Below are 15,993 nucleotides of genomic sequence, written 5' to 3' on the forward strand. Positions count from 1 at the left end.
TAAAATGACTTGCAGATTCTCCATTTATCACATTTTATATCAAATGACATTAAGTTGTCAGAAAGCAAAGAGCCTACATACGACAGTTATCACTGTTCTCATGATGGAGACACAGAACTTTCCAGGTCGCTGTAGGAAATGATAAATTAATAGATGAGGACCCTCGATACGACCTGTCTGATGAAAAACCAATACCAGTCTAGCAGTGAAGATGTGAGCTGAGCACATGCCGCCGGTACGGACTGAATAGAAGAATAACTCGCCATTGAAAGAGTGTAGAAATACAGCAAAATGCTGCAAACAAATTAGTGTCTAATTAATCTGTGTGTCGGCCGCCCTCATGGGACTGCCTGTGGCCGGCAAGCTGCCAGAACGAGCATTAATAGCCAAAAATCACAAGGTTATCGGCTCGGCTAATAGCAGATTATCCAAGAGGCACCGCCTTAAATGTGGATTTAAAGAGCCCCGCGCTCACGTTACATTATCTATACTGCTGATCTATAGGTGACAACACAGTACTATATACAGGGTGGTCCAAAAGTAGGTGGCCAGAAAATAATAACATTTATTTTGATTTATATATAAAATTATATTTACTAACACAAGCATAACATTGACAATTAAATTTTATTCTGAACAATAACACAAAAGCCCTTATATTTTTATCAACGCAGGTGCTCAAACTGTTTTCCATTACAATTTGCACAGCTTTGAAGTCGGCCTCTTGCGCTTCGACAAACTTTTTTGCACAAGTCTCTTTGAGTATTAATTTCTTGAAATGCATCTCTTATGTAATTTTTCAAATCACTGACACTTTTTGGTTTTCGACTATAAACTTTGTCCTTGAGTACTCCCTAAAAGAAAAAATCCATTGGGGTCAAGTCTGGTGAGCGTGCCAGCCAATCAAGTGGGCCTCTTCGGCCAATCCATTTATTAGGAAATGTTTCATCAAGATACTCGCGGATCACTCTTGAATAATGTGGAGGGGCCCCATCTTGTTGGAATTAGGCTGTTGCTGTAACTGGGGAACAACTTGATTCATTAGAATTTGGAGATACTTATCTCCTGTGACTGTTCCATCAAAAAATATTGGTCCTAAAACACCAAAACTTGAAATACCACCCCAAACATTGACACCAGGCTCATGTAGTTGTTGCTCTAATGTTAAATGCATGTTCTCATTATACCAGTAAATACAGTTATGTCTGTTAATATGGCTCGATAATTTGAAAGAAGCTTCATCACTCCACATAATGTTATCTAAAATTACTGGATTTTCTTCAATTTCGCTAAGTATAATCTCACTAAATTGCAGCCGCCTGTCTGGATCATCCTCCAATAAACCATGAATTAGACGTGGACGATAAGCTTTCCACCCAATAGATTTCAGGATTCGCATGATAGAAGCTCGTGAAATTCCCAATTCCAAAGAGGCTCTTCTGGGGACTTTTTTGGACTCTGAACAAATGTTTCAGCAACAAGTTGTTTATTATCTTCTGTACAGACTGTTTTGGGTCGACCAGTTTTTGGAGCATTAAGGATTGAGCCAGTGGCATTGAATTTGTCACGAATGCGGTAAATGGTTGGTCTCTTTGGGGCTTGAGTACCAAATGTTTCAGCATTTTGAGATTTCCAAGAATCTGTTAAAATCCATTTTCTTTGATCTGTATTTAAATTATTTGCCATTATGTGTTATCTGAATTATCTGAAAAGAAAACAGATTTGGGGGAGATCTATCTGTGAAAACTAGATCTGTGAAACTGGCTCAGTTGCCCTTAGCAACCAATCAGATTCCACCTTTCATTTTCCAAAGAGTCTGTGAGGAATGAAAAGTGGAATCTGATTGGTTGCTAAGGGCAACTGAGCCAGTTTCACTTTACACCATGTTTGATAAATCTCCCCCTTCATAACTTTATTACACTTTCTGTCCACCTACTTTTGAACAACCCTGTACATAGCGCCAGCAGTGCTGTCCTGCAGTGTCCTCCTACTGCTCCAATGATCCACAAAGTCTAATAATCTGCCACTACTCTCTACCTGCTCAGACTGTATATAATATAATGGAGTCAGCGTATCTAAAATATCTGGATTTTGCAGAGTAAGGCTGTGTGCCCACTATGCGTTTTTTAAGCGGTTCCGCAGCGGCAATTCCGCCGCAGAAATGCTTAAAAAACGCTTGGTAGAAGGTCTTCCATGTTCCCCAATGATAATCCGCACTTGCTGCCGAAATTTCCGCTGCAGATTATCATTGCGGAAAAATCTGCAGCACTAACAATTATTTTTGCGTAATCGCGGCGTTTTTACCGCCATTGACTTGCATTGAATCGCTAAATATCCGCATGACTACATGTGCACATGCAGATATTAAGCGATTCAATGTGCGGATGGTACCCGGGTCTGGAGAAGAGGAGACTCTCCTCCAGACCCGGGTACCATAGTACCTGTAAAAAAAAGTATTTAAAATAAAAAAAAAACCTTATACTTACCTTTTGATGGCCCGCGGTCTCCTTAGTGATGCGTCCTGGCTCCCCGGCGGCTCGCGATGGTCTAAAAGGACCTTCCATGACGTCATTTAGTCATGTGACGGGTCACGCGACCGCTGACGTCGGCGGTCGCGTGACCTGTCACATGACTAAATGATGTCATGGTAGGTCCTTTTACACCACCTCGAGACACCAGGAAAACCGGAGAAGGAGGCCGGGGGCCATCGGAAGGTGAGTATAATGGTTTTTTTTGCTTTTTTTTTTACCATTTTTATTCTTTTTTTTAACTAACTTGGTCACACTATATGAAATCCATGTCGGTTGCATGGATTTATATAGTGTGGCCAAGTTGTCAAGCACTTTTCCAAGTGATGCTAAAATTGCTTGGAAAGCGCTTGACAACCTGCATGCGAAATCGCATGTGCAAAGCGCATGTGCAAAGCGCGTGATAAACGCTTGTCCCTGGCTGAAAAAAACGCATGTAAAATGTGGAAAAATCCGGAGAATTTCTGCATCGTGGGCACATAGCCTTATACTATTAGGCTTTGTGGTAAAGGAACACTTAACGTAGTTGTCCAGGTAGTGTTTGGCTCAGTTAATATAAAACACTTTATACTCACCTCCGGTGTTGTTCCAGCAGTGTCGGCACTCGCGTTCCCAGGGCTGATGTGAGGCTGTTAAGTCACGTGAGCCCTGCAGCCAATCAGCGCTGGCGTCTCTGTCCCCGATTCTGGAAGTATTGAACATCAACAGGAAGTGGTGCTCTCTGACTTCCTTTCTTGACGATCGATTTGTCTGAAGGCGGCGACAGTGACGCCAGCGCTGATTGGCTGCAGTGTTCACTTGACATAACAACCTCACATCAGTCCTGGGAACGAGAGAGCCGACACTGCTGGAACAACACCGGAGGTGAGTATAAGTGTTTTATTTTAATGGGGCCAAACATAAGGAATAAGAAGGGGTTGTCCTAGTAGTGGACACCCCCTTTAAAAGACAAATCTGATTTGTGCCAAGTGCAGAAAGAGAGGCAGCTGAAAACAAAGAGCATTTTTGCCCTGAGTGTTCACCAAACGTCACAACTCAAACTACGTACATTATAAAGATCCCCTAGAACCGATGAGGCTGGTGTACTTACTGTAAAAATCCATGTCAGAATCGCTGTACAGTCCTTTATGAAAATGTAAACTTTCTCCGCCCACCTAGACTGATTTTGATTTTTTATACATATATCACTGAGATTTTACATCGTTATCTAATAAATGTAATTATTTAAAAAAAAAAATTTAAAAAAGTATATATTTCTGTGAGCCCACAGTATAAGTACTGTAGTACATAATGATAATTATTCAGTAATCTGTCCACCTAATCAGATAGACAACTTCTGTGTCCTCCTTTCTGCTGCTGCTGAGATCTCGCCCTCCTCAGTACAAGCTGCAGCTGTCAGTCAGGCCGGGAGGATGGAGAAGGAATACAGTTGGGACTTATGAGCTCTGTCACTCCCTCGGTAGCTAGACCCATATAATGCTAAATCTGAAAAACATTGTTTTAAAAGACAGACAAATGTTTTATCTCATAGAAAGAATCAGCTGTGATCCCGTCCTGTCCTATCTGTATACTCTTTTGCTTCCTCCCCTGCCCAGGAGCTGTGGTATGATCAGACCATGTTCCTGTACGGTCAGACACAGCCATTACACAGTACACAGCAGGGGCACATTTATAAGATTATCTCAGCACAGGAACATTTTATTTAATCACATCCAATTATGGAACTTATTATTATTCCAAGATCTATTGATTAAAGTGTACTTTGTTCGTGGGAAAACCCCTTTAACTATATTTAACGTAAAGAAGAAGGAAGAGTCCTGTGTGCTACACAGCCGCCACAGAGCCCTGATCCCAACACCATCCAGTCAGTCTGGATTACATGAAGGGTTTGCACAGGCCTTTTACACAATTTTTTTTTGCCATTTTCTTCACCTTCATTCACTGTATATGATTAACACGTCCATCCATCCTGCGATTTACAGATTAACGTTTTCAAAAGTCGGACACTTTTGTGTCGGAAGTTATAATGACTGTCGGTCGCGCTCGACCATGTGTCCCCTCCTGGATAAACCTCGCTAGGTTTTCAAAAAGTTTGTGGAGTTGGCAGAGTTTGGAATAAAAAAAAAAACACTTAAAGTCGCAAAAACACACAAAACTGGTTGATGAATTGGACCCACGCGTTTCCAGACACACAAAAACAACTCATGACTTCTACTAGAAGTTCATTACCGGGATGGAGAGGAGACGACTTCCCGTTGGATGTTGTCTCTCCGCCACTAATATCAGAGCGGCGGTCTAGCTGTGCGGGCTGCGCAGGCACGGAGAAGAAAAGATAAAATCCAAATAGATCTGCTCCGCTGAGCCGCAGGAAACTAGAAAGAAAAGAAGCAGGAAGGTTTGATAAGAAGAAAAAATATTTCCTCGCTGTTGGTTTCTGAGATTTGGGCTTGCACAACCAGTGGAAGCGGCGGGTGGTTATCAATTAGGAAAGCTTTCAGCTCCACTTCTCTTTTATGCTGTTTTCTTAACCTATTCAGAACATGGCAGGTCTTAAAAGAGAACTCCTTGACCTCTGCCGCACGCTAGAAAACGCGGATTAATGGAGGCGCTTTGTACCTAAATTATTCCAAACAACGGTAGGAAAACCGGTGCTGGATAAAAAAAAATAGGGCGAGATAAGAAATAAAGAAAGACAGTGGTGTTAACAGAGGCGCGAAGCACGCATTAATGACTGGCTACGTGAGAGGACTGCAGGATGACGGACTGGGAAGGGGGCTTCTGCTCGACTCATACCGAACTGGGAGAAGGGGGGGTCCCACATTGAGGACAATCATTACAAAGCTTTTCTGGAAACATACAATGGCCCCTGGAGTCGGACCACAAAATCCCAGAAAAACCTCAGCTGCTAGTATCATTCACACATTCTGTAAATGTCCACGTATCTGGAGAAATGAACAGAGAACAAGACATCAACAGCAGGCAGAATGAACCACGGCCTGGCTGCACCACCACAGGAAACATACTTTTAAGATCCGGCTTGGTACTATAGCCAGAAATGAGATACGAGATAAGATCGGTTTTGCCTCCGGCTGGCTCTTCCCAGCGCCACTGCTAGTGATTGTCAGGTTTCTCCCTTTCATGTACATAGGGAGAGATCGGTCATTAGCCTGCAGCGGTGCTGGGATCTTTAACGTATATTTTCTCTGAAACACTGGAGGATTTAGGAAAATATACCTAGCTGAAATGGTACAGCCAGGCGGAGATTTATACTGCCTGTGGTTCGGGCGGCATGAATCGCCTGACAAGTTCTCTTTAAAGTAGGGATGTCAAACTCAAATACACAGAGGGCCAAAATCAAAACTTGTACAAAGTAACGGGCCAACCAGTATACAGTATAATGGGCCCCACACAACCCTCCATACAGAACAATGGACCCCACACAGTCCTCCATACAGAATAATGGCCTCACATAGCCCTTCTTACAGTATAATGGGCCTCACATAGTCCTCCATACAGTATAATGGGCCTCACATAGTCCTCCATACAGTATAATGGGCCCCACATAGTCCTCCATACAGTATAATGGGTCCCACATAGTCCTCCATACAGTATAATGGGTCCCACATAGTCCTCCATACAGTATAATGGGTCCCACATAGTCCTCCATACAGTATAATGTGTCCCACATAGTCCTCCATACAGTATAATGGGCCCCAGATAGTCCTCCATACAGTATAATGGGCCCCACATAGTCCTCCATACAGTATAATGGGCCTCACATAGTCCTCCATACAGTATAATGGGCCCCACATAGTCCTCCATACAGTATAATGGGTCCCACATAGTCCTCCATACAGTATAATGTGTCCCACATAGTCCTCCATACAGTATAATGGGCCCCACATAGTCCTCCATACAGTATAATGGGCCCCACATAGTCCTCCATACAGTATAATGGGCCCCACATAGTCCTCCATACAGTATAATGGGCCTCACATAGTCCTCCATACAGTATAATAGGTCCCTCATAGTCCTCCATACAGTATAATAGGTCCCACATAGTCCTCCATACAGTATAATGGGTCCCACATAGTCCTCCATACAGTATAATGGGTCCCACATAGTCCTCCATACAGTATAATGGGTCCCACATAGTCCTCCATACAGTATAATGGGTCCCACATAGTCCTGCATTCAGTATAATGGGCCCCACATAGTCCTCCATACAGTATAATGGGCCCCACATAGTCCTCCATACAGTATAATGGGTCCCACATAGTCCTGCATTCAGTATAATGGGCCCCACATAGTCCTCCATACAGTATAATGGGCCCCACATAGTCCTCCACATACAGTATAATGAGCCCCACATAGTCCTCCATACAGAAAAATGGTGGTGGTTTTGGTGTTGAGGGCCAAATAAAACCACCCTGCGGGCCAGATTTGGCCCACGGGCCAGAGTTTGACATGTATGCTTTAAAGGGAATGTGCCATCATACAATGACCCATTGTTCAAATCAGATTAGGCCACGTCAATGAAGGCAGGAGGACGGCGACTAAAGGGACAGAGGAGTCGCCGAGCACAGACAAGCGACACCGAACAGACTGGACCTTGCTAATTAGCATCAGGCATGGGAGGATTTTAAAAGGTATTTTCTTTGATATGTGAAGGTGTTGGGCACTTATGAACAAGTTGTTGGACTGCTGCTAAAGAGGATTTAAAAAGTGATGGATTAAATTTATATGGGGAAAAACTGGTGACAGGTTCCCTCTAATGACTCCAATTTCTCTAAATTAAATACATTCTACAGTGGCTATAAAAAGTCTACACACCACTGTTAAAAGTTTTAGTCATGTAAAAAAAATCATACCAAGAAACATTTCAACATTTTTTTCCACCTTTAAAAGTCACCCATAATCTGTACAAATCCAATGAGAATCTAACTGAAATCATTTTGAGGGGGAAAATTTAAAAAAAAACTAAAATAAGTTGCATAACTGTGAGCACTCTTCTAATTGGGGACGTGGTTGTGTCCAGAATTAGACAATCACATTTACACTCCTGTTACATAGTGGTCACTGCATGGATACCATTATTTACAGGGATTTTCATTAACTTCATAGAAAGTTTTGCTTTTCGTAAGATTTTCTTGACATTTTCTTAGTTTCATTTACAGCAAAAGCCATGGTCTATAAACAGCTTACAACACAGCAAAGGGATCTCATTGTTGACAATTAATCAGTCAGGAGAAGCGTGCAAACAAATTTCCAAGGCATACCAGGAACACTGAAGACATCAATAAGTAGCTTAAATTTGGCACAACAGTGACCACTACCTAGAATGAGACGTCCCAAAAATTGAAGAACATTGGTCCAAGAGCCTGCAAAGAGGCTTACAGCAACATTAAAGGAGCTGCAGGAATTTCTGGCAAGTACTGGCTGTGTACTGCATGTGATGGCAATCTCTTGTATTCTTTATATGTCTGGCCTGTGGAGAAGGAAGATGGAAGCCTTTTCTTACAAAGTAAAAAATCCAAGCCAGGCTATATTTTGCCAAAACCTACATTAAGGGTATGTGCACATGTTTTTGCATGCGATTTGATGGGGGTATTTTTTTTCCAGTCTTCAAAAGGAGTTAAAAAACGCTGAAAGAATTGACATGCTGCAGATATAAATCTAATTCAGGAATCTTATTCACTTTTGCTGGGACAGTAAAATGCTGCATTTCACAGAGAAAAAAAAACAACAGGAAAAACGTGATGTGTGCACATACCTAAAGTCTGCCAAAGGTATGTGGGGAAAAAAAAACGCACAATGGTCTGACGAGACCAAGGTTAAACTTTTAGGACATAATTTCAAGTAGTATGTTTGGCATAAAGCCAACACTGTGCATCACCAAAAGAACACCATACCCACAGTGAAGCATGCTGGAGGCAGCATTATGCTTCAGGTCTGTTTTTCGGCAGCTGAAACTGGGGCTTTAGTCAAGATTGAGGGAATTATGAACTGTTCCAAATATCAGTCAATTTTACAATAAAATCTCCATGCCTCTGCTAAGTACTAAGTACTAGGGTACTTCATAAAAATATTAGTTTAAGGGTGTGCATATTTATGCAACCTTATTATTTTAGTTCCTTATTTTCCCTCAAAACGATTTCAGTTTGTTTTTCAATTGAACTGTATAGATTATAGGTGACTTTAAGGATGGGCATTTTAACAAGGGTGTTTAGACTTTTTAAATATACTGTACTCGTAACCTCCTCCGATCACCACTGTTACAGTAGCATCATGTAACACTTCTGGTATCTGCTGGGTATGTTGCAGGCTCAGCTCCAGAGTTGGCACCATACACCGGAACCCGACATAAGACATACCTGTACATCCTATGTCAATACGTGTGTTAACACATTAATCCCTCACTGACATCTGGCTAAAGTTACGTCATGAGTCCACTCCCTGACCTTGATGCGGGCTCAGGAACTGAGCCTGCATCTTTGCCAACAGATGATGGCTGCATTATTCAGCCATCATCTGCTTTTAACAGCAGGTGGAGAGGAGCTCTGCTCGCGTCTATTAATCTGGTAAAGATGCTGTCAATCTCTGACAGGGCATGCTGTTTAAACCGCCCATTGGCACCCCCAAAAAGCGCCGATCGCAAGGCTGCCGATCTTGGGGTGCCATGATGTCTGGGGATTTACTGAAAACCACTGTGCTTATCCTAACAGTTTCCTATTAAAACCAGCTTGTGATTTTTGCTATGTACAGCAATACCGTGGTATTGTTGTGTATTATACAACAATCAGATGATCACAAGTTCAAGTCCACTAAAAAGGACTATAAAATAAAGTGAAAAAAAAAATGCTTGATCACCCCACTTTATCAACATTAAAAATAAAGAAATTAAAAAAGTAAAAATACACATAGATGGGATTTCCACCATCATAAAAGTTCGATCAAAATATAATATTGCCAAAATTGCAATTTTTTGGATGCCACAAAACTGCAAAAAAATGCAATAAATGGTGATCAAAACATCGTATCTACCCCAAAATGGTATCATTAAAAACATCATCTCAGGGCGCAAAAGTCAAGCTCTCACACAGCCCCAATGACCCAAAATTGAAACAGTTATAATTTTGCAGGTTTGTTATCACTGTAATTGTACTGACCCGGAGAATGATATTGCCAGGTAATTTTTTACAGTATAATGTAAAAAAACAATGGCAGAATTGAGCTTTTTCACAATTTCACCGCACTTGGATTTTTTGCCTTGCTTTCCAGTACATCGCATGATCAAATAGATGGGGTCATTCAAAAGTACAACTCGTCCCGCAAAAAACAAGCCCTCACATGGCTATGTCGACAAAAAAATTAAAAAAAAAGTTATGGCTCTTGGAAGAAGGGAAGGAATAAACAAAAGCGCAAAAAGTGAAAAAAGGTGGAAAAAGTTCTGAAATTATTTTTTTTTTTATATGACAAAACATTTTAACAGGGGTCTGTAGACTTTTTATATCCACTGTGTAACTTAATGCCCAAAAGAGAAATTTTAAGCAATCTGGAGCCAAGAGTTGCAATATCCTCAACGGCAACTGGGGCTTTTTTAGAATACTTTTCAGCAGCGTCATTATCATCAGAGGCAGAATTACAATAACAGGTAAGGCACAGCTGATAACACTGAATCCAACATTCACAATAGTTCATGACATGGCTCTCCCTGCTCCCCCTTCCTTCACAGTCACCCTTGCACACATTCATTAGAGGCTTCCGTTGAAAAGTTAGGGTTGGAGTCTGTTGCGGCTAAAGTTCAAGAGGATTTCCTGAAAAAAACATGAAGTGTAAAACTGCCCTAGTGGTCAGTGTGAAAATTATAATTTTATACAGTTTGTGATATGAAAAATTAAAACACAATAAAAAAAAAAATAATTAAATAGAGTACTATGCAAAAGTTTAAGGTAGGTGCAGGAAAACATACTGCAATGTAAGAATGCTTTAAAAAATAGAAGGGTTAATAGTTTCTCATCTAACAAAATGCAAAATGAACAACAAAAGAGAAATCAAAATCATATCAATATTTGGTGTGATCGCCCTTTATCATCAAAACAGCATCAATTCTTCTAGGTAAACATAGGTTGTTCCAAACACCTTGGAGAACCAACCACCGGTCTTGTGTGGATGTAGGATTGTGCAATGTTCTCAATGCTGGGAAATACAGGCAGATACTTATCAATCATGTAATACCATTAAGTAGGCGTCTGATGACTCCAAATTTATTCTGCAGCAGGACAACGAGCCCAAACATACAACCAATGTTTTTAAGGACTATCTTAAGTGTAAAGAAGAACAAGGAGTCCTGGAAATGATGATCCGGCCCCCACAGAGCCCTGATCTCAACATCATAAGTCTGTCTGGGATCACATGAAGAGACAGAAGGATTTGAATAGAAGATTTGTGGTTAGTTCTCCAAGATGTTTGGAACAACCTCTCTGCTCGGTTCCTTCAAAATCTGTGTGCAAGTGACAAGTGCTTAGAAGAAGTAAAGAAGGCAAAAGGGCAGTCACACCAAATACTGTGTGATTTAGATTTCTCTTTAGTTCATTCATTTTGCATTTTGTTAATTGACAAAAATAAACTATTAATATTTCTATCCTTGAAAGCATTCTTAATTTGCAGCATTTTTCCCACCTGACTAAAACTTTACATAAAACAAACTGATTTTTAAAGAGTAGTGACAACATTCTCTTTAAACAGTTATGACACTCTAGTAAAATCTGCTAAAATCAATAGCATTGTGATAAAATATGACTGACAATGTATCTGGATGATGACCATGGTCAACGGTTAGTGTACTTTTGATCAGAAGATGACCAACATGCAACAATAATGTAGGACAGACAATGGCAGCCCATGAGAAGAGCGACGGGACTGACCACAACCACTAATAGGACACACACATTCACAGAAGTCCTGAGAATTTACCGTGAGGATGACGGTGGGCTTTCTTCAGAAGACTGTGGCTCTTTGACTTGAGATTTTGCACATTTTGTTGTGAGATCTCGGTATTCTCCACTAGGTCCCCGATTCTGCTCTCTGGATTGGTTTGATGCCACCCTCTTCCATAAAGGTGCAGGTTCACCATCTGCAGGTTTTAAGAAACGACTTTTGGTCAAGATCTGAGAAGAAGAGTCAGAGTCATTTCTCTGTCTCGATGAGCTGGCGCTGGACTCCACCATGTTGTCAGATGGTTTTAAGAACTGGTGCTTAAGCCTGGAAGTGGCGCTCTTTCCATCAGTAGCTTGCTCCAAGCGTCTTGCTAGATATTCTCTACGACCAGTTTCTGGCCTGTTCCTCTTGAAATCGTTTTCCTCTTCATTGGTTTTATCTGAATTATATTCCCTACTCAGCCTATGGGACGACTGCTCAGATCTGCGAGCGTCAAGTTTACGATCACTTGATTCTTCCAGTTCGGCATGTGTTCGGGAGTCTTGGTCGTGATATTTTGAGGATTTTCTCCACCTTTCTCTTCTGTCATCCCGTTCTCCTCTGACATTCTGTGTTACCGCTCTTTCTGCAGCTTCCATTTTACTTCGGAAGATTTCCATAGACTGATAAGAAAAAAATAAGCAAATTATTGTAACATTTTTTGGTGCCAGTTAAAAGGGGTTATCTGGTGCCTTCGGGAGCTGCTCACTTCTCGCCCCCCACACACCTGCCAAGACGTGGGGTCATAATGTCATCGGTACCCCGTGCTTATGAAGCAGAATTGAGCACTTCTGGAAGGAGCTGGGTAATCTCTTTATAGGGATATCCTCAAGTCTGGAAGTTATCCCTCGTCTTTAAATATTGCTGGTACCACTGGGACCTCCATCGATCACGAGAACCGGGGTTCTGAAGAGCTCCGTGTGGAGCGGAGGTCGCTCAATTCATTCTTAATGGGAGTGCCGGAAATAGAAGAGCGCTATGCTCGAATAATGAATGGAGCGGCAGTGCGCATGATCGACCTCGTGGGGGCATTTAGAGCCAAGCTCTTGGTATCTTGGGGGTCTAAGTGGTCAGACCACCAATGATCGGGAAGCTATCCATAGGGCAGGGGATAACTAGTAAATGACACTACCCCTTTAAAGTGCACTCACATGAGTGAATATGAGCCCGTAACGAGTAAATATAAGTGATCATGACTGATTTTATAGCCTTTGACATGGGCCGACACAACCTGTACAGGTCAGATCCTTCTGGCCCCATACGAGACGGTGGGCCCCATACGAGACGGTGGGCCCCATACGAGACGGTGGGCCCCATACGAGACGGTGGGCCCCATACGAGACGGTGGGCCTTTAGACCACTTCAGTGCCCACCTGATATTTTCAATGTCCCAGCTAAGAATCACTTTTATAAATAGACAACCCACAAAGTTAAAGGGGTTGTCCCATGAAGACAACCTCAGTCCATGTGCCCTTCTTGAGCACATGGCGTTCCCAGGAGAATCCTCCCCTTGTGATCTTCCCCTCTAGAACCCAAAACCGAGAGCTCTTTTGTCACATTCAAGGAGTCCTTTGTTACACGAGTGGCTGTTATAGGGAATGTGTCATTAAAAAAAATGACCTCTTGTTAAAATCAGGTTTCTATGCCAAATGTACTTTTTAATTTAAAAATAATAATTTTTTTTTTTATTGATTTGTTATATCACAATCAAGATTTAAAAAAAATGCATTAGCGTCAGAAGAATGACCAGACCCTACATCGATATATAAGCCTTCTGAGCTCCTAATCTGAGTATGCTACCCTAGGGACAAAGGTCATTGAAAAGGAGGAGGAGGTGAGCTGTGAAATCACCTGTGCTATCTACTGTATATAGAGGTGTTATCAGTCATTGTATAGGAGGTGAAGGAGGAGGTGAGCTGTGACATTACTTATACTGAATGGTGGATCCTGTGTTATCTACTGTATATAGCGGTGTTTTCTGTCACTGTGAAGGAGGGGGAGGAGGTGAGCTGTGATAACATCTCGGCATACAGTAGATAATCACAGCTCACCTTCTCCTCCTTCACAGTCACAGAAAACACCTTTATATAAAGTAGAAGACACAGGATCCACCATTCACAATAGGTGATATCACAGCTCACCTCGTCCTGTACTATGACTGATAACACCTCTATTATATATACAGTACATGACATAGGATCCACAATTCGCGATGTGACATCACAGCTCACCTCCTCCCCTCCTTACAATGACTGATTATCTACTGTATATAGAGAGATGTTACCAGTCATTGTAAAGAGATGAGGAGGTGAGCTGTGACATCACATTGCGAATGGTGGTTCCTTTGTTAACACCTCTATTATAAATACAGTAGATATCAGTCATTGTACAGGAGGAAGAGGAGGTGAGTTATGAAATCACCTATTGTGAATGGTGGATCCTGTGTTATCTACTGTATGTAGAGATGTTATCAGTCATTGTACAGGAGGAGAGGGTGAGCTGTGATAAACTACGGTATGCAGAGGGGTTATCAATAATTGTACAGGAGGGGGAGGAGGTGAGCTGTGACCACCTATTGTCAATGGTGGATTCTATGTTATCTACAGTATAAAGACATGTTACCTTTTATTATAATCCAGTCTGTGATGATGAGATTTCTGCAACGTCTTCTGTACACAACATGAACAGGGAGTTTACTATTAGGCCCAGTGGTCAATTAGATTTTTTATATAGATAGTAATATGGAAAATTGAAGAAAAATCATTATCAGGAATGTTTACATTTAACATAAAAACCTGGTTTATATAACGGTCATTTTTCTGATGACACATTCCCTGCAGTGTGAAAGGCCACCATGTAATGCTCCCCTCCCCTGCAGCGGCCACAATGGGGGAGGTTTCTGGCTGAACACATCTGTAATATGCAGAAAACAGCAAGTCATCAATGTATGGACAATAAAAAGGAGATCCTCCTGCGTTATCAGTGTGAATGACTGGACAGTGTAATCACTGTGAATAGCATTATTCTCACTCCGTATCTCTCGGCCACGATGTCCTCCAGGCTGCGCTTCTCTCTCGCAGACTGTTCCTGCATTCTCTGCAGAGACTTCTGTAGCCAGCTCAGTCCTCCGTCCGCCACCAGCTGAACTGCGGGGAAAAATCAGATAAGGACGGCACAGAGCGAGGGCGGCGCAGAGCGAGGGCGGCGCAGAGCGAGGACGGCGCAGAGCGAGGGCGGCGCAGAGCGAGGGCGGCGCAGAGCGAGGACGGCGCAGAGCGAGGACGGCGCAGAGCGAGGACGGCGCAGAGCGAGGGCGGCGCAGAGCGAGGACGGCGCAGAGCAAGGACGGCGCAGAGCAAGGACGGCGCAGAGCGAGGGCGGCGCAGAGCGAGGGCGGCGCAGAGCGAGGACGGCGCAGAGCGAGGGCGGCGCACAGCGAGGGCGGCGCACAGCGAGGGCGGCGCACAGCGAGGGCGGCGCACAGCGAGGGCGGCGCAGAGCGAGGACGGCGCAGTGCGAGGACGGCACAGAGCGAGGACGGCGCAGTGCGAGGACGGCGCAGTGCGAGGGCGGCGCAGAGCGAGGGCGGCGCAGAGCGAGGGCGGCGCAGAGCGAGGGCGGCGCAGAGCGAGGACGGCGCAGAGCGAGGGCGGCGCAGAGCGAGGACGGCGCAGAGCGAGGACGGCGCAGTGCGAGGACGGCACAGAGCGAGGGCGGCGCAGAGCGAGGGCGGCGCAGAGCGAGGGCGGCGCAGAGCGAGGACAGCGCAGAGCGAGGACGGCGCAGAGCGAGGACGGCGCGCAGAGCAAGGACGGCGCAGAGCAAGGACGGCGCAGAGCGAGGGCGGCGCAGAGCAAGGACGGCGCAGAGCGAGGGCGGCGCAGAGCGAGGACGGCGCAGAGCGAGGGCGGCGCAGAGCGAGGGCGGCGCAGAGCGAGGGCGGCGCAGAGCGAGGGCGGCGCAGAGCGAGGACGGCGCAGAGCGAGGGCGGCGCAGAGCGAGGGCGGCGCAGAGCGAGGGCGCCGATTCCTTCTGCCCTTGCAGCCATGTGGTAGTTTCACCCAAATTAAAGGGACCCTGACACGTCGTACATCCCATTATAAAGCAGGAGGAGCTGAGCAGGTCGATACACCTCATTCTTTGCCAAGAGTCAAGTGGGCGGTACTAATTAGTAATTCAGTAACGCCCATTTAGAATTATTAATTGCTCCACTACCAATCATAAAGTGAAAACACTGCATACTTACCTCTCGGACCGGTGTCATTTCTCGATCGCAGCTCTAAGTTCCCCGGCGGTAGCGCTACATTATTATGTCATGTGAAAGCTGCAGCCATTCAACCGCCGATGATCGGCTGCAGCCTTCAGTACTCCATCATTCTTCCTACCGTCACATGACCACCAGGAAACACAGTGCCACCATCAGAGTAACAGCGCCAGTCCGGGTGGTAAGCATGCCGAGGTTTGGTATTATGATGGGCAATAACAA

General features: G+C 43.9%; 1 protein-coding gene across 2 annotated transcripts in view; it reads right to left on the bottom strand.

The window, feature by feature from the left end:
* The window catches only part of CWF19L2 (CWF19 like cell cycle control factor 2), a 156,441-nt gene that overhangs the window by 115,713 nt on the left and 24,735 nt on the right, over positions 1 to 15,993 (bottom strand). For both annotated transcript variants that reach the window (XM_073662189.1, XM_073662190.1), the window contains exons 7-8: positions 14,538 to 14,653; positions 11,505 to 12,130 (exon numbers count right to left, since the gene is read on the bottom strand). In XM_073662189.1, coding sequence (XP_073518290.1) covers positions 11,505 to 12,130; positions 14,538 to 14,653 — 742 coding nt within the window. The remainder of the gene's footprint in view (positions 1 to 11,504; positions 12,131 to 14,537; positions 14,654 to 15,993) is intronic.

Source organism: Phyllobates terribilis, unplaced genomic scaffold (assembly GCF_046119375.1).
Source record: "Phyllobates terribilis strain yellow unplaced genomic scaffold, ASM4611937v1 Scaffold_2__4_contigs__length_985480577, whole genome shotgun sequence".
Lineage (NCBI taxonomy): Eukaryota > Metazoa > Chordata > Amphibia > Anura > Dendrobatidae > Phyllobates > Phyllobates terribilis.